Source organism: Anabrus simplex, chromosome 11 (genome assembly GCF_040414725.1).
Source record: "Anabrus simplex isolate iqAnaSimp1 chromosome 11, ASM4041472v1, whole genome shotgun sequence".
In the NCBI taxonomy this organism is placed as follows: Eukaryota; Metazoa; Arthropoda; class Insecta; order Orthoptera; family Tettigoniidae; genus Anabrus; species Anabrus simplex.
The window spans coordinates 1,775,595-1,801,068 of NC_090275.1; the positions used below are offsets into that span (position 1 = coordinate 1,775,595).

At 38.3% G+C, this 25,474-nt stretch overlaps 1 protein-coding gene across 3 annotated transcripts in view; it reads right to left on the reverse strand.

The window, feature by feature from the left end:
- The window catches only part of LOC136883521 (sortilin-related receptor), a 698,235-nt gene that overhangs the window by 567,796 nt on the left and 104,965 nt on the right, over nucleotides 1-25,474 (reverse strand). For all 3 annotated transcript variants that reach the window (XM_067155885.2, XM_067155884.2, XM_068229722.1), the window contains exon 2: nucleotides 14,810-15,052. In XM_067155885.2, coding sequence (XP_067011986.2) covers nucleotides 14,810-14,983 — 174 coding nt within the window. In that variant the 5' untranslated portion in view covers nucleotides 14,984-15,052. The remainder of the gene's footprint in view (nucleotides 1-14,809; nucleotides 15,053-25,474) is intronic.

Here is a 25,474-nt window from a genome sequence, read left to right on the forward strand (position 1 = left end):
AGCAGAACTAGTTGGATACTGTAAGATCAAACATCAAATTCACACTCTTCTAAACAGAAAGAGAACAGCATACTAAGCTTAGCAGAACAATCCTGGCTAACCTTCCAAAAAACAAAAAACAAAAAACGAGAATATCAAGAACCGAAAGCCAATGTAGACAGAAAGACTAGAGATCTCAAAAACAGATGGAGGACAATGAAGTTTCAACAAATGCAACAGCTAGCAGAAACTAACACCACTCGCGCTACCTTCAGCATGACTAAAACCATATACGGCCTATCAACTACAGGCATAAACCCACTTCTAAAAGGCAGCGCTTCCAATAACTCCTGATGGAATGACCCTTCCCACAAATTCTTCAACAAGGATCTGGAAATCAATAAAGCAATACTCTCAAAAATTCCACGAGATCCTACAAAACCTCATCTTGGTGACGTTTCCTCTTTACAACGAATTGAAAAAGCTATTTAACAACTTAAAAACAATAAAGCAGCTGCATGAGATGTAATTCCAGCAGAATTTTTAAAAGAAGGTGGCCGAATCCTTGTTGAACATATATTAACGTCCAATGTCAAAACTCGGAACTCTGAAATCATTCCTCCCCATCTCAGAGATGTACAAAGAGTTACCATCTTCAAAGAAAGGAGATAGAACTGACTGCGCTGACTGTCGTGGAATAAGCCTTCTCTCTGATAGCGGAAATATACTTGCTTGGATTCTATCCAATTGCCTGATGCCTCTTGCTGAAAATTGTTTACTTCAAACACAATGAGGGTTTTGGCCCAATCGCAGTACAACAAATATGATTATCTGTGCTGAATACAAGAGAAGAATACAAAAGAACAATACTGTCCTCTACACATGGCATTCATAGATCTTGTTGAAGCGTTTAACTCTGTTAAAAGAGCCGCCCTCTGGAAAATCCTAAGATAGGCTGCCCTCCGAAGTACATTAACATGCTTAGACTGCTGCATGATAATACTGGCAACAATAGTCCTGGAGAGAAGCAAGCTTACACTCTGGGAATAAACTTCACCTTGATGAAAAACTACCAAAGGGCGTAGACATACAATACAGGGCTGATGGAGGTTTATTCAATCTCAGCAGACTGCGAGCCTAAAACAAAAGTATCCACAACCTTCATTACTGAAATGTTCTTGCCAACTCAAAACAAGCAATCTTAAACACATTTGATAGCATTTGTCTAAGCTGTAATATCCAGAAGACTCGGATCCTTCACCAACCTGCACTCAACTCTATCATCAGGTGCCATACAATCACAGTTCCGCAGAACACTGAGCAATCTCTCAGCAAATGCAAATGTACATGCCGAAAACCAATACTGCCCCAAACGTGCTTCTGGTTGCCTTCGGGCAAGGGTCTTCGATAATAAAAATATCAGTGCTCAGACCAAGCTATTGTTATACCAGACGAGTGTGAAGCGTGGACTATCTACAGAAGTCACATATGATGCCTAGAAAAATATCACCACTGATGCCTGGGAAGAATCTTGAGAGTGAAATGACAAGATTGGTGCACTAACAGTGTTCTGAAAGAAGCAAACTCCACTGGACAGGCTACATTGTTCGTAGGCCTGAATTCCATTTGCCAACATTTATTCTGTATTCCCAGCTAAAGGATGCTCCAAGATGGCATGCAGGACCAAAGACACAGTACAAGGATACACTAAAAACCTACATGAAGAAATACAATTAAAGGATGAAAGTATATGATTTTCCACCTGTTCAATACAAATTCAAATGTGATATAAATTGACAAGGACACAAGTAAATTACATACATGTCAATACACAAACTTTCTAACAGACTGGCAATTCATAATAGCGTTGATATGTACAAAATTTTGAATGTATAAAAACTCTCATATATACATATAAAATTCATGATAAAGGTAAAATTGATCCGTTTACAGTTCTGTGATATCTATCACCTGGTGATGTTTTTGCTACAATTGTGTGTAAAATAACAAAAGACGTCTTTTAAAAATACTTCTGTCGGAACAGTTTATACAACTAATAAAATTTGGGGTATTGACATTCCTATAGTATTAAAACTTTTTAGATGTTCTATCATGTGATAATACACCATGTATATAAAATTAGTAACAGTGTCCAGTATGTTATATTATAAAAGAGAACAGCTATTCGTTATTTAATGTTTGTTAAAAATAGTTCCTCATTGGAATACAGGCGGTGAGCCAAGTGAAATTGGTCGGCTTTGAAATTTAGCGGTAGCTTAGTTGTCAGGTTGTAAGATGGTTTTTAGTTTCCAAATCTCAGAAATAAAAAGAACATGTGAGTGGATGAGGCCGTAGTTTCACGAATACGAGTTCACAAGACACTATGTCATCAGGTGGTGAAATGCAATTGTAGAGGGATCTTGATTCAAAACGGACATAAAAAAAGATTGAAAACTGTATCAATATAACGTAACGAGATCGCGATAGGAAATAAGCAGTTTTTGAAATAGAAACTCACCTCATGCACCTCATAACCAGCAGAAAGCTAAAGAGGAACTAACACGGGATACTAGCGAGCAATGTGTCGGGCAACAAGCCGCAAGTACTAGCGGGGAATCGGCGCGTGTCCTGTAGGTGGAGGGGGAGAGGTTGCAGGAAGAGGCGAGTAGGGGTCGGGAGGGCGTGGATTTTGGTAGGGATAATACGCTAACATGTTGCAGACTGTTTTATATAATGGCTGATCTTTAGGAATTTTGAGCTTCTTAATAATTGAAATAAGTACATCGAATAAGATAGTTGGTTTTTCAGATATTTCATTGAGATTAAAATTAGGGTTGTAATATTGGTCCAAATGAATAAAGCACTGCTCTGTACGGTCTAAAAGAAGCCCTTTATTCATAACTTCGATGATATCTAAATCGTTGTTAATCCCGTAGAAGTTGTGTTTGTAATCATGCATATGTTGTCCTATGGCTGAAAATCTTTTGTATTTAATGGCATTAATATGTTCGTTGTACCTAATTTTGAAGGATCTCCCTGTTTGTCCAAAATAACTACTGGAACAGTCGTTGCAGTGAAATCTGTATATGCCTGACCTGTCGAAAGGGTTAAGAAAGTTGACACGGCTGGAGTTGTGGAATATATCAAGATTTCTGTTATTGGTTTTAAAGGCAATATACATGACCTTCTATTTGAATAAGTTAGTTACACGGTAAATATCCGGGTTAAATATAAAAGTTGCATATGTTACTGGTTTCGTTTTTTCTTTCTGTAGGCAAGTTTTGGGTCGGTGTTTAAATTTACGTATTATACGTTCTATGAAACCTTGATTAAAACCATTATGCAGTGCAATATTACGTTTAGTATTGAGTTCTTTGTTAAGATCTGCTTTGGACATGGGGATATTATAAGCACGGTGTACTAGACTATTATAGGTGGCACATTTATGGCAAGGGGGATGCGAAGAGTCTTGATGAATAGTTGTAGCTGTATGCATCAGTTTTCTATAGATTTTATATTTAAATGTAGTTGGGAATTTGGTAATAGTTAAAATCTAAAAGGTTGAGAGCCTTATTGGTTTCGGATTCTATAGTGAATTTAATATTCGTATCAATGTCATTAAGGTGTGCTAAGGTGGTAATTGCATCAGTGTTGCGTTGCTCCATTATGATAAATGTATCATCGACAAATCTAGACCAAAAGACTATATTGTTGAATTTCTTATCCTTTTCTATTTTAGTGTACTCTAGGAAATCCAGGTATATATTGGCAAGAATACCAGATGCCGGCGAACCCATGGCTAGTCCGTCCTGTTTGTATATTACTTTGTTGAACATGAAATAATTATTGTTAGTTAAAAATTTTAGTAAGGACATGAAATCCGTTATTTCAAGTTGGCTGAGTTGGCTATGAGATCGTAAATTTCTTGAAATAATTGTAACTTTCTCCGGTTTAATGTTTGTATACATGGTGATGTCAAATGAATGCATGGTATAGTATGGTTGTAGTTTAAAGTTGTTCAAACGTTGGATTAATTCAAGAGTATTTTTAATGGATTTATTTGCCTGGAAAGTGTAGTGTTTGCTCAAAAACTGTTGGATAAATTGAGCTGTTTTGTAAAGTAGGCTCGGTCTGAAATTTACTATGGGGCATATGGGGATTCCATCTTTATGAATTTTGGGCTGTGCTTTAACAGTTTGCAAACCAGGATTCATGCTGATCAATTTGTTCTTTTCGCTGTCAGTAAAAAATTTTTAAGTATCTGTTTTAATTTTCTTTGAATGGACTGGGTAGGATCTTTGTCAATAATTGTAAAGGATTCGTCTGTGAAAAAGGCTTTTGTCTTTTCGATGTAGTCTACTTGATTCATTACAACAGTAGCATTCCGTGTCTGAAACCAACTTTGACAAAGAGGAAATCGGTATCCTATCGAAAGGACCCAAACACAATTGGCCCAACTTTAATGTAGCAAACATAGCCAAAAGATTGGCAATAGAGGCAGAATCAGCTATCAATAAAATGTCCATTGACTTCCAAGATGAAACCAGACATGAGACTAAAAAGCAAATAAACAATATTTTCAGTACACCAACATGGCTTATAACTCCCACACAACTTACAGATAGGAAAAAGATTCTTCAACTCAAGGACAAAATTAAAAATTCAGAAATCATTATCACCAAAGCAGACAAAGGGACGATTACAAACACAACTTCTATGGGATTAACAACGATTTAGATATCATCAAAGTTATGAATAAAGGGCTTCTTTTAGACCTTACAGAGCAGTGCTTTATTCATTTGGACCAATATTACAACCCTAATTTTAATCTCAATGAAATACTGAAAAACCAACTATCTTATTCGATGTACTTATTTCAATTATTAAGAAGCTCAAAATTCCTAAAAATCAGCCATTATATAAAACAGTCTGCAACATGTTAGCGTATTATCCCTACCAAAATCCATGCCCTCCCGACCCCTACTCGCCTCTTCCTGCAACCTCTCCCCCTCCACCTACAGGACACGCCCCGATTAACCGCTAGTACTTGCGGCTTGTTGCCCGACACAATGCTCGCTAGTATCCCGCGTTAGTTCCTCTTTAGCTTTCTGCTGGTTATGAGGTGCATGAGGTGAGTTTCTATTTCAAAAACTGCTTATTTCCTATCGCGATCTCTTTACGTTATATTGATACAGTTTTCAATCTTTTTTAGGTCCGTTTTGAATCAAGATCCCTCTACAATTGCATTTGACCACCTGATGACAGTGTCTTGTGAACTCGTATTCGTGAAACTACGGCCTCAGCCACTCGCATGTTCTTTTTATTTCTGAGATTTGGAAACTAAAAACCATCTTACAACCTGACAACTAAGCTACCGCTAAATTTCAAAGCCGACCAATTTCACTTGGCTCACCGCCTATATTCCAATGAGGAACTATTTTTAACAAACATTAAATAACGAATAGCTGTTCTCCTTTATAATATAACATACTGGACACTGTTACTAATTTTATATACATGGTGTATTATCACATGATAGAACATCTAAAAAGTTTTAATACTATAGGAATGTCAATACCCCAAATTTTATTAGTTGTATAAACTGTTCAGACAGAAGTATTTTTAAAAGACGTCTTTTGTTATTTTACACACAATTGTAGCAAAAACATCACCAGGTGATAGATATCACAGAACTGTAAACGGATCAATTTTACCTTTATCATGAATTTTATATGTATATATGAGAGTTTTTATACATTCAAAATTTTGTACATATCAAAGCTATTATGAATGGCCAGTCTGTTAGAAAGTTTATTTGTGTATTGACATGTATGTAATTTACTTGTGTCCTTGTTTATCTAACTTTAGGCTGATGATGGCATAAATATGCCGAAACCGGTCCCTAATATTTTTGAATAAAATGTGACATTTCAATTTATATCACATTTGAATTTGTATTGAACAGGTGAAAAATCATATACTTTTATCCTTTAATTGTAAATCTTTTTTCAATACGGACCAGTTATGAAGTTTTTAACATTAAATACATGAAGAAATGTCAAATAAAAACTGTCAACTGCGAATCTACTGCACTTGACTGTTCCAACATGGTGTTGTAATGCGGTTTTAGCAACAATGTCTGAAATCGACAAGTGCAATGCTAGGAAACAACAGGAACTTCTGAAGAAAAACAATACCACACAGCCAGCCCCCACCAGATCAAATATATGCCAACAATGCGGATGAATCTGCGGTTTCAAGAACTTATAAAAACTTATTTTTGAAGAAGACAAGTGGTAGAGCATCATTACAGTAATTTCAGGTGGAATTCAATAAGTTTGCCACGGTTGTTAAGGTCTATCACAGCTGTTTATTGGTTAGGTTGAGTTTGTTTTATTGTTTCTTTTTTTATGTAGTTATGAAAATAATTTCTGTCTTTCATAATATATCAAACAGGCCAGCCAATTTTACAGAATCTGAGGATGTTCTTGTAGCATGAAACGTGCCATTCTATTATTCATGTTTTTTTCTACAGGCATGTTAGTACTGTATTTTCATTAATTTTGCATTTCATGTTTCAAGAGATTGAAGAAACTTAAAAGGTTGTACTATGATTAAAATCTAGACAACTTGAACTGTAATATTACTGAACCTTACAGTTACATTACATAGATTCAATAATCTAATTTTGTTCAAGAATTGTAACTTCTTTTAACTCCAGCGTTATCCCTAGGACTTTTTCAATGGGTGCACCGGCCAGACCATCTGGCTAGCAACCTAGATATGTGCAGTTACATAATATTAACACATATTTGAGTCACTGGGTGCTCCAAATTAAAATGTAAATAATATAAAATTGTTTATTTAAATGATAAATCTTCAATATTGTCAGCAGAATTGCATTAATGGGATGGAGGTTGAAATATTCAGATTGACTATCATGTTGTGTTGTGTGCGAGCAGTTTCTTTAATTAACATGGAATAGCATGCAAGCAATTATTCCGCATGATGTCACAAACCTGTATGGCACTGCACAGCAACGCAGTGGTAAGCCCCGGTTTTACACGATTATGAACAAACAGTAGAATACTAGAAGTTCAAAATGTTCAAAATGTCTTGTACACGATAACATCAAATTGTTTCCATTTTGCAGTTAATGTTTACCTGTGATACTGTTAATGCCCTGAAGGGAATAAACTGAAATGTTATCATATTCATTTTTTACGCAGTACTTCCCGCCCAGCTACTCAAACCTGTCATGCAGCTGACAATTTCTGGGGAGAACACAACTTTCTTCTGGATACCTGTAGGTTATTCCAGGAAGGTATGGTCTCCATTGTACATACATGGCCAGTGCAGACCATACTAATGAACTGCTCTATCTGCAGCAGAGGTGAGAGGGAAGCCCACAGTCTAGAGCAAAGTGAATTATTTGTGTTATGATAAACCAGAGATACAAATAACAGGACGCCCACACACATTCCAGTAACATGGGCAATACGATTTAAAAGGAAATCTCCGAAGTATTTACATTCCAAATATAAATGGTCCGTTATTGGACATTATAAATTTTCCAGCTAACTCATTCCTGGTTGCCAGCATTTCGCCCTCATGTGCCAAGCTGGGCCCATCAGCCGGCACCCACCACACCCACCAAAACGCATGGCAAGTGCACACCGTGGAGGCCACTGCGTAGGCCACTTCAAGCCACCGGCAGTGCCAATGCACCACAAGAGAGACTGCCTCTCCACCAGAAATTGATGCCTGCCCGGCTATCAGATGATACAGATGTCGATTCCCATAGGGAATCCGAAACATTTGTCCCGAATGAACAAATTTATAATACCAATATAAATGGTCTGTTATTGGACATAGACGGAGTCTCTCGTGGTGCATTGGCACTGCCGGTGGCTTCAAGTGACCTACGAAGTGGCCTCCAAGGTGTGCACTAGCCATGCATCTTGGTGGGTGTGCTGGGTGCCGGCTGATGCGCCCAGCTTGGCACATGAGGGTGAAACGCTGGCAACCAGGAATGAGCTGGAATTTTTATAATGTCCAATAACGGACCATTAATACCTACATATATATAAAATAAGAGTTTTGTCTGTACATTGCTCAGAATTTGAAATTAATGGTATTTCTGTATAGGTCATGTCAACAGCAACTAGGAAATTCACTTTTTACATTTCCGTAATTTCTGTCCGTCTGTCTGTATGTATGTACACGCATCACTAGAAAACGGCCAAAGAGAATTTAATGAAAATCGGTATGCAAAGTCGGGGAATAAGTCGCTACAACCTAGGCCATAAATAATTTTATGCACGCTGATAGAAATGGTAGTTTAGGGGAAGGCCTAAAATTTAATTTTAAAATATTTATGTTTTTAGTAGTCTTATATTAATAAAAATTGGTATGCAAAGTCGAGGAACACGTCGCTACAATCACTAACAGTGAAGAGGGGGTTTCTCTTCTGGCTTGGAGGAAAAATTTGCCTTCAAGTCAGATAGATTTTTCCGCCGCCAGTGTAGTGAATTGATATTTTCCGACTCATCGGGTACTCCTAGGAAACAGAATAGTAATTGGGCATAGTTTTTGCCTGGGAGTCTCCACTATTCGACCCTCTCCCCGGCGAAGAAAGCCGAAGAGTGTTCATGGACCACGGCTGTCTGCGGTTTAGTCATTCCAGGTCTGGAACTTTGGACTGTTAGACAGGCAGCGTAGTCATGTTCGTTAAAAGTGAGGAAATGTGTGGTGTTTCATTTGAACGAGTATTTCATAATATGAAAGCATTGCTTTTAATCGCGCCATTCCTATTGACGTCAGTGTATGTTCATTTCAGTTGGGAAAACCACTAAGACAGTCTTTCTGAGGATGTAAAAAAGGCATCATAATGAAAACATCCCAACCTGATTGTGACAGATGTTATGAAATTGGGCCTACCATTACAGCGAAAATTCCCTCAGTCTTCATATGAGAAAATATATTTGGTGACCTCCCGTCGCATTTCTAGGGTAACGTTAAGAGCTATACAATTTAAGACAATCTTGCTCATAACGTGTACACTACCTAACCTAGAATTCTTTATACAATGTAGAATTCCGTAGCGAAGCACGGGTACATCAGCTAGTTGGTATTATCAATTTGCTCATTAGGGACAAATGTTTTGGGTTCCCAATGGGATTACATGTTATAAATCTCATTTTCGGTCCATAATGAAAATTTACAGTTCAAAAATAATAAATAATAAAAACACCTTTATTATTTTTGAATTCCCTATGGGAATCAACATCTGTATGTACATTCTACAATGAATGTTTTGGTTTTGTGATGTCCAACACAGTTGTGATTCTACAGCTAGACCTGAGCCTTCTGACATGTATATGCAATCAGATGCATACTAGTACATCATATTCCTCGATTCACCAGCGAGCAAGCAAGCAGGCAAAGGTTACCTTCCATCTCTCATTTGTGAATTTTGTTTAAGAAATTACATATAATGAGTTTGTTTCCGTAACCAGCAGTATGTTCCATCAAACAAATATTTTTACCTTCTTTGACATAAGACTGAAGATTTCAGTTACATAAATTGCATAAAATATACCCACATGGGCAATACGATTTGAAATAATAATTGAATGACTATCAAACCGTGAGGAGTCACATCCGGCCGTTTCAACCATTTCTGTTTATTTTGATCAATCCTTCCGCGAACACTGTTTATTATACTTTCTACCCCTCAGTACCTTTCAATGGACTCGTCCACATCCCTCTCTACTCCTTCAGTGAGTGACAAGCTGGCTACCCGGTAGTTTCGTTCGCACGGGACTCCTCACGTTACCCGTCTTCGTTCTATTCAACCGTACGTGACTCATGGCGTAGATTTATTTATAATGCAGGAAGTGCACTGTTATCATTCATTGCTGAGTACAGGGAGAAGGAGCATTGTCTAGATGTGTGTTAATGGAAATTAAACATCATTTTAAAAGGATTTTCCATAAACAAAACTTGATTTTTTTTTTCCAATTTCATCAGCGAGAGGCAATCTTATTATTATAATTATTATGTTAAAGTGTTTGCTGTGTTTACATAGTATTATCTTATATTACTGTTGTTACGGGGTTACCCGTGGAATGCAGAGGTGAAAGAAGGTGCGGGTGGGAATGGGTCTAACTACAAAGCTGAGATATTGATTAAAATTGCATTAAAGGTTATATTTTCAAAAACAATTTTCACATAAAACTTCAGATTTTAACAAGTAACAACAAGTCAAATCAGGTACAATACCAGGAAAGCCAAGATTTAGAGATATTTTAACAATCTGGGCCACAAGCCCTAATTTTTACAATTTCTGAGCACTTAGCTCACAACCACATATTACCAAAGGGCAGAAATCCCCTCATTACATGGAGCACTTTCTCCCACCTAGCAATGTCAAGCCTCCTAGAGGCACATTTACCACAAATAAAAGAGCTGACCCGCTCTCAATGTTCTGAGCCTATCAAAGGCCACAACGGACTTTACTATTAACTGCCCTCAAGGCACATTTACAAAGAAACAGGGATATCTCGTACCCAACCTAATGGGCCTTAGTAGGAAAATAATAGGTTAAGTTAATGGCCCAAAATGAAAATCTGAATGGAGGCATGAATATGCACTCCTACATGAAACTTCTAAAAACCTACGAGGCACTAGGCCGATGAAGCAGGGGCTATTCCCAAACTATGGAGGTGACTCGTATACAGAATAAATTTAACACATTAAGGAAGAGTAGAACGGTTACGAAAACGTACTCACCTCAAATTCAAAATGAGGAGGAGCTCGAGAGGGTAAAGCACTCACTATCCCCGATTTACAGTTAAAGTTATATGAAAATTTTACATCAAAACGGCAAAAGTTACATTTTTGGACAGATAGGTTACATCAAAAAGGTTTCGGACCTACCCCGAGGGTTAAACTGCAGAGCTAGCAAGAAAATAGAGATGTTAAACGGCCATTACCTTTGTGAAGAGCTGCTGCCCGACGGAAGAGGCGCTACCCGCCCCCTGCTACACTTCCATACACTAAGCTAGATGATGTTCGAGTGGCCGAGAGACAGGAAAATCAGCAGTTTTTATACTCTCGGGGAAGATTTGAGACCTTTCATGAATAATTAAGACACACCCACAGTCGTTTATTGGGTAGCTTACAGTTACACATCAAAATCGAAGAAGAAAGACACGATTGGTCAAAAATTAATTACAGAAATTCTGGATTGGCTAAGTTCAAAACTGGTGGAAAGAAAAGATTTATATTGCCAACCCACAAATGAAAGAACGAAATTTAGTAAAGAACAAACTTATGAATACAAAATGTCTATATATATAAAATAAGAGTTTTGTCTGTACATTGCTCAAAATTTAAAAAGGATGGTATTTCTGTATCAGTCATGTCCATAGTAACAAGGAAATGCATTTTTTAATTTTCCGTAATTTCTGTCTGTCTGTATGTACACGCATCACGAGAAAACGGCTGAAAAGAATTTAATGAAAATCGGTATGTTAAGTCCGGGAATAAGTCCCTATAATCTAGGGCATAAATAATCTTTTTCACGCTGAGAGAAATGGTAGTTTAGGGGAAGGCCGAAAATTTAATTATCAAATATTTATGTTATTAGTGGTCCTATCTTAATGAAAACTGGTATGTGAAGTTCTAAAATAAGTCGCTACAATATAAACTATAAACAATCTTATTCATTCTGAAAGAAATGGTAGTTTAGGGGAAGGCCTAAAATTTTATTCGCAGATATTTATGTTATTAGTGGTCCTATCTTAATTAAAATAAGTATGCAAAGTCGGCAAATAAGTCGCTACAATCTACGCCATAAATAATCTTATCCACGCTGAGAGAAACAGTAGTTTAGGGGAAGGCCTAAAATGTTATTCTCAAATATTTGTTATTAGTTGTCCCATCGTAAATAAAATCGGTATGCAAAGTCGAGGAATAAGTCGCTACAATTTCGGCCATAAATAACTTAATTCACGCTGAGCGAAATGGTAGTTATGGGGAAGGCCCTTCTCGAATATTTGTGTTATTAGTGGTCTTATTGACAACTGCTATATAAATGAAGTTACATAGTAATAAATTTCCGATCATTTATATCTTATACATTTTGACCGTACCAGCTACGATAACGGAGATATTCATGAATATGGATTTTTGTTGCTAAGATCATATCAGCGCCGTCACGAGAAAATGGGTAAACAGAATTAAATGAAAATCAGTATGTAAAGTCGGGGAAAAAGGAACTACAGTCTACGCTATAATTAATTTTATAAGACGGCCTTATATTATAGAGTCGAAAGAAAACTGAATGTGAAGGCCTACAATACAGAAAGCTCATAACATTGATCAACAATAACATTACATTCACCACTGTTTGTTGTGATTTGCTTTGTGTCTCTATTGCCATTCATCCCCGATACATGGGATTACTGCTGTATACCGAGTTTTTTTATATAATTTGCTCTACGTCGCGCGGACACAGATAGGACTCATGGCGACGATGGGATACGAAAGAGCTAGAATTGGGAAAGAAGCAGCCCCTACGTTAATTATGTTACAGCTCCAGCAGTTTCTTGGCGTGATGAGACGACGGAAAACCATCTTCAGGGTTGTCGACAGTGGAGTTCAAACCCACTACCTCCCGGATCCAAGCTCACAGTTATGCTACCCTAACCGCACAGCCAACTCACTCTGTCATACCGAATATAACAGCCTGCCTGAAAATTGGCGGGTAGTAACTGGGGAGTTAGATACTACTGATATGTAACAAACTGGTTCATCATAGCATTCGAGCTATTCAATTCCTACTCTGAGGCACTGATTGGAATGAGCAGTGCGCATATTTAACGGAGTAGTGACAGAGGAGTGTTCTCGGGTGTCTGCGGTCGGGTGATGCACTGGAACTTTGGACTGTTAGATCGGCACCGTAGTACTGTTCGTTAAAAATGAGGAAATGTGCTGTTTATTAATTTGATCGAGTATTTTATATAACATTGCTTTTAATCACTACATTCCTTCTGACGACTTCGGGTAGGAAAATCACAAAGACAGTCTTTCTGAGAATCCCGTAGCGAAGCACGGGTACATCAGCTAGTCTTCATATGAAGTTCTTCCACTTCGCGCCAGGGTGCATGGTCATAGTTTTTTGTAGAGAGATCTATCAGAGAATGTCCACACTACTTGATCAACAGAAAACAAAACAAGTTGAACTCCACACAGTACTGACAACTTCATAATCACAAAATTTACGGTAGAGACATCTTCTGAGAAAACTTATGAGTTGATACAGTTGTTAAAGTTCAGAGTTTCTCCTATAGAGGAGTACTTTAAGGTGGAAAATTCAAATGTGCGGCGTAGAGGTGTACCAGCCGGTACAACTGTAACAATAAATAGCGTATTAAGTGTTTGGTGTTTGTTGTATGTCCGTCGCTCCCTTCTCGATCCGCCAGCCAGCTACACGCGTGCCAGTGTGTTATTCTTCGAGCCTCGACGCGCAGCCCTCAGTGTGCGTGCCTGGAACGTCGTGTGTGCTATATAAAGGAGCTCCTAGCCTGTCCAGACGCCCACTGACCCCGGTGTCCAGCTCCAGAATACACCCTACGTCGAGCACGGAGGCTACTCCTCTTGAAAATGTGCTTCGGCCAGGTGGACTGAATTTCTGGCAGTAAGAGGTCTCACCTCGGGTCACCGCTCCTCTTGCCTATTCCGCTGTCCATGCCCAGTCTTACCATTATATACCACTATCATTCCCTAGCTAATGCAAGCTCCCATTATCGACTTAGTTTCGCTAAGTAGGAACTCTTCAGTCATTGAACTTACGTTAATGAACTCAGACACTTCAACAAGGAAGGACTCTCTGAGATTTTTACGTCAGTGCTTGTGATAGTTTTCGACTATCAAGAACTTTTCATGTCACAAAGACTATCTTTCCGAAATAGTAGTGAACGTGAATACTCCAACGTGTATATAGTGTACAAAGACAGACTCTTTCTCCAAATTCATAGTTCAATTTGCTTCGAGATAACTTTCAGTTTTGTTAGTGTAAATATTGTAATTTTACATGTGAAGCAAATAAAGAAGTTGTGCTTTTTGTAAACCCAACCTTGTTTACAACAGTGTTTAATTGATTTCTGGTCGAAATGACATTACACTCGGCGTGCGACCCCTTGCGGGTTAATAAGACTGAACCATATGCCAGTGCCACTGACACAACAAATCAGGTTTCTCAAGAAATTACACCGAAATAGTAAATGGGTAAGTTGGCCTGTAGATTTTCTGGCAAGCCTCTAAATTTTCTGTACTTGTTTGCACCTCCGTTATAAACATTCTTATTAGCTACGTTACTCGAGCGTTTAACAGTAAAATCTCCCTGTGGGTGGGGGCGGTAGGACAACACCCACGGTATCCCCTTCCTGCTGTAAGACGTGACTAAAAGGAGCCCCAGGGGCTATGAACTTTGGAACGTAGGTTGGCGACCACGGGGCCCTTAGCCGAGTCCTGGTATTACTTCCTCTTACTTATGCCACGCTCCTCACTTTCATCTATCCTATCCAACCTCCCTTGGTCAACTCTTGTATTACGTATGGAGGCCTAGGGAGTCTTTCATTTTCACGCCCTTCATGGCCCCTGTCTTCCTTTGACCGACACCTTCATTTTTCGAAGTATCTGATCCCTTTCATTTTTCTCTCTCTGATTAATGTTATATAGAGTATAGTTGCCTAGTTGTACTTCCCCTTAAAACAATAATTACCAATACCATCTAACAGTAAAATAAGAAATAATTACTCACGTGGGAGATTACTTTCGGATGGTTGTAATACTTGTCTATTGATGCATATTGTCCATCAGAATCCAGCTTAAAGTTCTCGGTCTTCTCCTCAAACGTATCACCGTAGTTGTAAGAGATGAAAAGTGCCGAAGGACGTGGTGGAGAATGAGGGCTTGGATCGCGAGCAAGGCACATGATGACGTCTGAGCCCTCGCCAACCCAGTGGACCAACAACTGCTGGTGGCTGTCATTTAGAGCATTCACCTGCAAAAAGAGAGAGAGATATATACATACACAACGAGAACACACCATGATTTTCAGTGATGTCACCGTTCAATACTTTCCTACATACAAATGGCTGCCATTTTGTAAAAGTTAAAGAATTGAAATAATCTTCTGTGTGAGTTGAACATCTCAGATACACCCATACCAAATTTCAGCCGAGTTTTTAAAGTGAATCACTCCAATCCACTCAGCCATACAGCACTTAATGGACGAGTGTCCAGGGACACTGTCTTAAATGTAAAATTGTAATTTCCTTTGAAACCATGAGTTGCGAAGAAAATTTTAAATGAACTTTTCTATAAGAAAAACTAAGTACACTCTGCAGGCTTCATTTTATAATTGAGCTGGTTTACCCATTCTTTAGTTTTTGGCAGTTCAAACTTAAGCAAGTTGAAATGAAGGTACACACTTGCCAAACATGAACTCGGTCAAGTGGTTTCTAAATTATGAAATACTGTTCCAGTCTATTCCACAATGCATATGTGTTGAACTGGTGCACTATTTGATACACAAAGTATAATATTGTGGAATACAAATTGTGACTGGTAACAGCATTAATTATTTCATAACAAATGAATTCACAGTCTCAGATAAGGCCTACATTAAAATAGGGTTATGTTTATTTTTTACGAGTTACAATCCCATGTGCGTGATAATATGCAACAAGTGACACAAAGCCTTTGTTAAAATTTTGTTTTTGCAACAGGAAGTTATGAATAAACATTACATTTCCCTCTGCAAGATTCTTCATTCCAAAATAAAAAATGAATGCAAAAGATCGGGAATAAATCAATCGTGGTTCTGTAAAAAGCGAGATGATCACAGTTTTTTTAACAATTGGCTTTACGTCACAACGACACAGCTCTTATGGCAATGATGGGATAGGAAAGCGCTAGGAGTTAGAAGGAAGATGTCGTGGCCTTAAGGTATAGCCCCAGCATCTATCTGGTGTGAAAATGTGAAAACACAGAAATCCATCTTGAGGGCTGCCAACAGTGGGGCGAACCCACTATCTCCCGAATACAAGCGCACAGCTGTGTGCCCTAACCTCACAGCCAACTGCTCACCGATGAGTTCTCCACACATTCAACAAAATGCATAACAGCAACTTTAAAACAACTCAATCTTAGTTCCCTTATGCCATAATTAAAGTTTGTCTTGGCCACTTATTCACTGTGAGAGAGAAGGCTAAATTTAGAGAAAATGCAACTAACTCCAGTAACAGATTTGAAAGTTCTTAAAATCATACAGTCTTTGAAGAATAAAACTTCCACAGGTGTAGATGAAATTCCCACAAAACTTGTTAAAAAATGTGCTGCTTATCTGGTACAGCCTTCAACTTATCAATGAATCATTTTCTAGTGGTCAGTTTCCTGATCTCTTAAAAATATCTAAAGTTATCCCAGTCTTTAAAAGTGGAAACTTAGAGGATTTACATAATACAGACCAATATCAATTCAACTGTTATTTCAAAAATATTTGAATGTGCTATGAAACATCGGCTTACTAAATTTTTAATCGATTATAACTTGTTAAATAATGCACAACACTGCTTCAGAACTGGTAGAAGCAGTGCTGCCAACTTACATTTTCAACATCCGCTAAATACTACTAAAAATCCACTAAAATTCCGCCAAGAAATCCAATCTCAAAAAAAAATAATAATAATAATAATAATAATAATAATAATAAATGTCTGTCTCACCAATTCTGTGATTTTCACTGGGGTTAACCCCCTGCTTGCGAGCCAGCGAGCTAAAACTTGTCGGAGTTTTACTGCCGGGTGCAAACTAGATGAATCCCCTACCTCAATGGCCACACATAGAACAGCCCAGTTCATTAAAACGGTCTTCCATCATAGCATAAATATAAATGCTACTCTCAGTTTCATTATCTGTCGTCATTCGTCAATTAACAGATAAGTACCCTTTCCCCACGCATTACAAATTTATGATACCATGATCTCATAACATCAAATCCAAATAACATGTTTTCCTCATGTGACTGCTAGCCTCTGACAAGAAATACAGAATAGCTCGGAGACAGACTGTAGTACAAATTTTTTTAAAAACGTAAAGTGGATAAATAACTAAATTCCGCTATAATAAATCTAGAATTCTGCCAAAAAAAAAAAAAAAAAAAAAACCCCCGCTGTCCACTAAAATATATATTTCTCTCCACCGCCAGTCTTCTAATTCCTCTAAATTTAGGAGAAAATCCACTAAATTGGCAACACTGGGCAGAAGTACTTTGTCTGCTTTCTCACATTTTACACAGTTGGTCGTAAATGCTCTTGATAATGATGAAACTGTGATAGGACTATTTCTCAACCTTTCAAAGGCATTTGATCATGAAATATAACAGACTGGGGTTACAGGAATTGTTAATGACTGGTTTAGATCATACCTGGATAATTGATCCCAGTTTGTTGAAATTGCACATTGTAACAGTAAAGGGCATAATGAGACACATCACTCTCAGGTGAAAAACACACTTAGGTATTCCGCAGGGTAGTATTTTGGGGCATGTTCTTTTCTTGATCTCAATCAAGTAGAAACTGCAGTTCTGTATGCTGATGATACAAATCCTGACCCTACGTCTATAGAAATTGCAGCAAATGCAGTCATGTCTAGGCCATGTCAGGAAAAACAAATCAACACTGAATCTTTAAAAAAAAAAAAAACCAATACATGGAATTCAAAACATCTAACTACCATGACAAAAAAAAAACCCTTAGCCTATATAAAATGCAAATGCAATTGAAAATACTTTTACCACAACATTTTAGGTGTCCATAAAGATGAGAAATTAAGATGGGATTTTCATACTTAAAAAATAGGGAAGTCAGTTCTGTTTGCTTTGCCTTAAGGATTTTGTCTAATAGTTGTAGTGAAGAATATGTTAGAATAGCATATTTTGGATTTTTCCATTCAGTCATCACTTATGCTATTGATCACTGGGGCTGTTACAAATCAAATCTTGATGTTATTTTTCTAATACAGAAACAAGCTATCAGAATTAAATCGAGACATAACAGGTTAGATCATTGCAGACCATTATATAAGAGACTATGGATATTCCCAGTACCAAGCATATACAGTACATCATGCAATGCATTCTACACATGAAAAAAAAAATACTGATCACTTCAGAAAAAATGTTGACAATCACAATCACCAGACGTGAACAACAAAATATTTCTATCGAGCATGTACCGGGAGGTACGCCTCAACCCTGCACATTTAAAAATAGCGCCTTAAACACTATCTCTTGCATAATGTTGGGACATTGATTAGAAGATGTCACTACTGAGTAATATGTTATTTTAAACTGACTAGATTTCTTTGTTTTGGTGTACATCAAGAAGTTTGAAATCTTTTTCATACATGTGTCTATAAAAACTGAGGTCATACACTCTGGTGCAAGGTAGAATAATTAATGATTTGAAGAAGTTTTGTGTTCATAGGTTTTCGCAACTAAATTGACTCATTTATTTTGGTACTTCAAGGTTTGCAACACTTCCTGCCAGCTTTTGAGTCTGACCAATCACAAATTTTCAGCCAATTATAGGCTTCTTGTAGCTTTTTGTTCTGCCAATAAAAATGACAGGGTATGTCCAGAGCCTTCTCGAACACTCCTCTCAGATACAAAAGCTCAAACTACCTGTCTTATTGATCGTCGGATTTCTGAGTGTGTGTGTGTTAAGACAGGAGGCGAGGTGCAGGCAGAACATCAGCCCAGGTAATGGCCACCAGTTTTATATCTCTGTAGCTATCTCCGCAGACTTAATCGACGGGAAGGTTCTATTTTCTAACTATGTAACCATATGTTTCCTAAGAATATAAACTACTCCTTCTCATGTAAGATTTCATAAAGACTTAAACTGTAAATCGGGGATAGAGAGTGTGTTACCCTCTCGAGTTCCCCTTCAATTTATCTTGAAGTGACTACGATTTTGTAACTGTTTCTCTTTCTGTAAAACATTAATTAACCTTTCCTTCTAGTCATCTCAGTAGCTTGGGATTAGCCTCTGTATCATCGGGCCTCGAGCCCAAGTAGGGTTTTATTCTTGGTTTTCTAGGAGCGCAAGTGTACGCCTCCATACATTTTGAGTTTGGGCCAGTAATGTTAACCTGTTCTTTTTCACGAAGGCCCAGTAGTAACCCCTGTATTAACTAAATTATAAGTGGAAGGTTGTGCCTAGAGAGGCCAGAGATTATAAGATTTTTCAGTCGTCTGTGAGACAGTGAGCTGAGCGGATGAGCTGAGTGGAGCGCGGAGCAATGGGTATCACGTTGACACAGTATAGGATAGCGATCGGCAGATGGAACTGTAAAAAGGGAAGCAGAATGGAAACAAGAATGGAGTTAAAGGGTGAAAAAAGGAAGATGGTGGCTACGTTACTGGTGGCGGCGGTGGTGATGGTGTTGCTGATAATAGGAGGAGTAGAGATAAATCCCGGCCCAGGTCCAGTAGGTTCCATTGAATGGGAAGAGTACGAGGCGATTAGAGAGATGATAAGAGAGGCTTGTCAGACGGAGCAAATAAAAGAAATGTTCCGAGAGTTATCCAGGGAATTTATGGACCTAAAATTGAGTGTCAAAGAAGATGTAAAGAAGTTCGTGGAAGAGGAAGGGTGTAATAAAGATGAGTTAGACCTATTGAAGCAGGAGGTAAGAAGCCTGGAGTGGGACCTGAGAGAAACGAAGAGAGCAGTCGAGAAGAGTTTACAAGACAACGTAAGAAAAAATATCTTCATATACGGTGTCCAAGAAGAAGAAAGAGTCTAAAGTCGAACTAGTGTACAAAGTGGTAGAAGTTATCCAGAACAGGATGAAGATCAACTTCAGTGAAGTTGATATTGACGATGTACAGCATGTGGGGAGAGTGAAAGGTAAGAGACCAATTAGGGTGAAATTACTATCGACACTGATGGCGGACATTGTAATAAGAAATTCGAGTAATCTGAAAGGAGAGAAAGTGTGGATAAAACGGGAGATGGACAGGGAAGCCATACAGAAGAACAGAATTCTGAATAAACATTTAAGAGAGGCAAGAAAACAAGGTCTTAAGGCATATATTAGAGGGCAGCAGCTGGTGGTTGGAAACGGAAGGTGGAATCGAGTGTGGGGGGCGGGAAGGCTGAAAAAGCTTGATGAAGAACATCAACAGCAGCAGAACGTGTCCTTGGCAACAGTGGAAGTAGCAAGGAAGGTCAGTGACGTAGAAAGGAGTGATATTACGGAAGTGAGCGAAGTCCACATCACATCAGGTGCGGGAAGTAGGGATGTGCTGAACAGCAGTGCCAGCAACCAGGTGGGCAGAAATGGAGAGTCCTTGAAGAGTCATCACAACACAGAGATGGAGGAAGCAAGTAATGTGCCACAACTGGTGAGGAGTACAGTGAAAATTGTGAATGAAGGTAACAGTAGGCAGGGTAAGAATGCATCCTCTCCGAGTAAAAGGAACACTGAAAATAAAATGGAAAAAAGACAGGCGCTAAATAAGGAAAGATCATTAAGTTTGAAAGATCTCTGGGGAAAGAAAAAAGGCGTAGGTATGGAGAAAGGGAAGGATGACGGGAGAAACGAGAACGAGGAAAGATCTGGAGAGGACTCACAGGGAAGAGTGACAAGGAGTAGAGGTGGAAATGGAGAAGCACAGGGGCAAAGAGTGGGAGGGAATAAATAACTAGAGATGGCGATAGGGTTGTGGAATATTGAGGGGTTGATGGGAAAAATAGGGAATAAAGAATTGGAGAAAACAGTAAAGGAGTATGAGATTATTGCCCTAGTAGAGACGTGGTTAGGAAAAGGGATAGAAATTGAATGGGATGGGTATAGAGTAGTCAACGTGATAAAAGAAAAAAGGGGGAGAATGGGAAGAAATCCGGGTGGGATAACAGTTTTAATAAAAAATGAGTTAGTAGAGAGAGTAGAGAGAATACAGAATGAGGTAGAAGGGGTGGTATGGCTGAGAATTAAAATGGGAAATGAAGCGAAGGAGGCAATTTGCCTGGCTCTATTATACAACCATCCTAAAGACTCAACTTATGCTAATAAAACATTTTTTGAAGAACTGATTGAAGAAATAAACAAAATGAAAGGATTATTTGTGGAAGATGGAATGATATTGTTAGGGGATTGGAATGCAAGAGTGAGTAATAGGGTACCCGATTATGGGAGAGAGGATAAGGAAGTGAGTGAGTACAGAAGAAATAGTAAAGACAAAGATATAAATAGCTATGGGGTAAGATTATTAGAGTTATGTGCTATAGAAAAATTAATATTTTAAATGGATGGATGCAGGGAGATAGTAATGGTGAGCTGACATTCATCTCATCGAAGGGCGGGAGTGTAGTAGATATAGGAGTTAGCACGGAAATAGCTCTAAAGAAGATAATAAGTTTTGAGGTGACAGAATGTGTGATAACAGAACATATGCCCATCAAGATAAAATTAAGGGGGGAGTATGATGGAGTGAAGAGAAGGGTAGGAAAAAGAGATAGGAATAAGGAGAGATGGAAGTACATTTAGAATGATACCACGATCGAGAGATTAAAAACAGTGTTAAAAGAGAGTGAAGAGAGTATAAGGGTTGAAAGTGAAAGGATGTTGGAAGGAGGAGATGTGGATGAAGTTTTAAAACTAATAGAACGCCCAGTATGGAAGGTGGGTAAGAAAGTGAGAATAAGGGAAGAGATAGACAGAAACATAGGCGCGGGGTGGTTTGATGAAGAGTGTAAGAGGAAACGAATGGTTGTAATGACAGCTCTAGCGGACTTCAAGAAAGGAGGGGAACAAGGGAAAAGAGAGGATTATTGTAAAGTAAGAAGAGATTACAAGAAGTTACTAAATGAGAAAAAAAAGTGCTGGAAAGAGGCGGAAGCTGAGAGAGTAAACAGGTATTGCAAAGAGAAAAGATATGATAGGGTTTGGGAAACTATAAATAAGATAAAGAGAACTAGATCGACAGGGAGAGGAACAATGATAACAGAAAATGAGTGGATAGGATATTTTGCAGAGCTTTTGGGTGGGAGGGGAGAAGGCCAGGGGGGTATGGAAAAGACGTATATTGTAAAGGAAGTACAAACAGGAGTACAGTTACTAGATGAGGAGATAACAAGTCAGGAAATAGTTAGGGTGTTAAGTAAAGTAAAAACCAAAACAGCGGGTGGGGCAAATGGTATTACTAACAGGATATGGAAGGAAGTAGGAGCAAATGAAGTAATGTTGAAAGTGATGGTGAAATTTTTTAACAAGATATGGGAAACGAATAAATTCCCTAGCGAGTGGAGAAAAGGAGTACTTTGTCCTATATATAAGAACAAAGGAAGTCGAAGTGATCCAAACAACTATAGAGGAATAACACTCCTGGAATCGCTGTCGAAGGTATATACAGGAATTTTAGCTAATAGGATTATAAATTGGGCAGAGAAATATGGAAGGATTTCGGACTATCAAAATGGATTTCGTAAAGAGAAAAATACTGTGGATAATATATGGATTTTGGATACTTTCATTACGAAGTATGTGAAAATAGCAGGGAAGAGATTATATGTAGCAGCAGTAGATTTAGAGAAAGCCTTCGATGCAGTGAATAGAGAGGCGTTATTTACTAGATTAAGAGAGGTTGGGTTATCGGTAAAAATGAGGATGGCAATAGAAGGAATATATGAGAAAGTATTGGTGATGATTAAATTAAAAGGGGGTGGGTTGAGTAAGTGTATGGAATCGAAAAGGGGTGTGAGGCAGGGTTGTAAGCTATCACCCATATTATTTCTACTGTTTATAAATAATATATTGGATAGACATGGAGGCGAGAGATGGCAATGCCCTTGGATTGGGAAGAGGGAGATACCGGGGCTGCTATTTGCAGACGATTTATTGATCTTGGCATTAACAGCAAAGGGGTTGCAGGAAGGACTAAATGAGGTAGTGAAATATACTAGAAGATGGGCACTCAAGATAAATGTACGGAAGACGCAGATAATGATATGTAGGAAGAGGAAAGCCAAAAAAGAAAAGAAATTCTGGACAGTCGAGCAGCAAGAAATCAGACCAGAAAAACAAATGGAGTATTTAGGAGTTATAATTAGTAGTAACGGCACGTGGGAAAATCAGATTAGAAGAGCCAGATATAAAGGGAGGGGAGCACTGGCAGTAGTGGGGATATTAGAAAATAAATTTCCGGATATAAAGTACAAAATACAGAGATTGGTGTTCCAATCAATGGTCAAAGGAAAAATGTTATATGGGGTAGAAATATGGGGATTAGAGGAAAATAGAAAAGAACTAAACCAGGTGGTGGCGAAATTTAGTAAGATTATTATGGGAGTCCCAAACTGTACTGCAAATGTGGGGGCTAGATTAGTATGTAAAGAATCGATAGACACTACTATAGCCAAGAGGGTGATGAAGTATTGGATGAGATTGGAAGAAGGGAAGGGAGGGGATTTAGTACAAGACACATATAGGTTCCAGAAAAATATGGAGAACGAGAGGTATTGGGTAAATAAGTGCAAAAATAAATTACGAAAACTGGGGTTAGGAGAGATAGGATATGAGAGGTGGAGAGAAAAGAAAGAATGGGTATGGAGAAGGGTTATAAGGAGAGTTGCCGATATAAAGAGTCAGAGTTTAATAATGGAATGTAGAGAAAGAGCCTCACTATCAGTATTTAATAAATTGTTAGAAATCATGAACCCGAAAATCGAAGTGGAGGACCGGAAGGGCAAGAGAGGTCTGTACTGGTGGATTTTTGGAACTCCTACTAACAGAGGCTGGATAGGTACAGAAAATGCAGGTAGATGTATTCTGTGTGGAAAAAAATGGTCGGACCTACATATATTCATCGAATGTAGGGAGTTAGAAGAGTTGAAAAAGAAAGTGTTGAGTAAAAAAGAGATAGAAAAAGTAGAAAAAATTGAAAAGATGACGGTTTGGCTGGCCAGAGAATGGCGAAGAGGAACAAATATTTCGAAATATTTAAATATGGTTAGAATGAGATTTATAAAGAAATTAAGAGAATAAGGGGTAAAAGAGGGTTACAGAGGAAGGAGAGGAAGGAGGTAGACGAAACTGCTAGGTTATATAAAAATTGAAGACAATAAGAGGAGTTTGAAGTACAATCTGATTGTATGATGAAAATAAGATTTGTAGATATTTGGAGAGGATTGCATGTGTGAGAGAACGGAGGTGGTAGTTAATGTTAGAAAAAAAGAAAAAAAAAAAAGAATAATAAAGCAACGAGGGATGTGAGTAAGAGGAACTGTTGGACTGTTTAGAAACGGAAATAAGCAGAAGAAAGAGAAGGAATAAGGGAAAGCCAGGTTTGATTGTTGGCAATTGGATGGTTTAAGATTTAAGTTCAAAAAAAAAAAATTATAGAATAGTTTTTTAGTTTTAGTCTAAGACTCGTAGGAGCTATAGAATTGTCAACAAATACATTTGTAAACGGTGTTAGAATATGAATGATAGGGCTAGTGGACAAGAAAAGGTGTTTGGATAACATAATAGTAGATAATTTTAAACTCTGGCTTAAAAATTTTAATAAGTAATGAGTGGTCATGAGGAAGTGGAACTGTTGGACTGTTTAGAGATGGAAAGGATTGATAAGTGATGTGAGGAAAAGACAGATTTGTTTTGTGGCAATTCCGTGGTTTAATATGTAAGTTAAACTATTTTTTAAAAAAATGCAATTAGGAAGTAGTTTTAGTCTAAGAGACGCAAGAATAAGAGAGAAAAGCGATGAGCAAGGAACTGGAAATTGTCAACAAGTGTGTTTGTATATAGTGTATAAATATTAACTATACGGTATAGTGGAAAGTAGTTAGCGAATAAGTATTATAAGAGAGATGGACAGAGGCTAGGAAGAGTAAGAGGGGAAGATTGGGGATGGAAGGGGGGAGGGGTATAAGAGACAGACGGGTGGGATGGTCCAGTCCCATCCCTAGGTGAAAGAGGAAACATGCCCGCTCACAGAATAACAAGTGAATCAAGATGGTGGCAGTAAGACGACACGATTATAGGCGGAGCAGTAGATAAATGCGTGACGGATCGTATGATGGACCGGAAACCGCCTCTACGATTCGCCACGTAAGATGAGGAGAGAAGTACGAATTATAGGTGGGGGTAATATCTAACCCGGGAGGAGTGGCTGAAGCGGCCAGGGTGGGAAGGCTCTCTCCTCACAGGGAATGCCGCATGCAGCCGAGGTTTTTTATTTTATTTTTTATATGTTTAGTTAGCTGTGGAGAGTAGATAGGGGATGCCCTTACATGCGGAGGAGTTCCTCGCATACCAGAGGCATCTCAATAGTTTTAGACAAGTTGGTGCAGTGTTAGGCTGGATTCCGCCGACATTGACACCACCAAACAAGTAGAGTAGATAGTAATTGTAT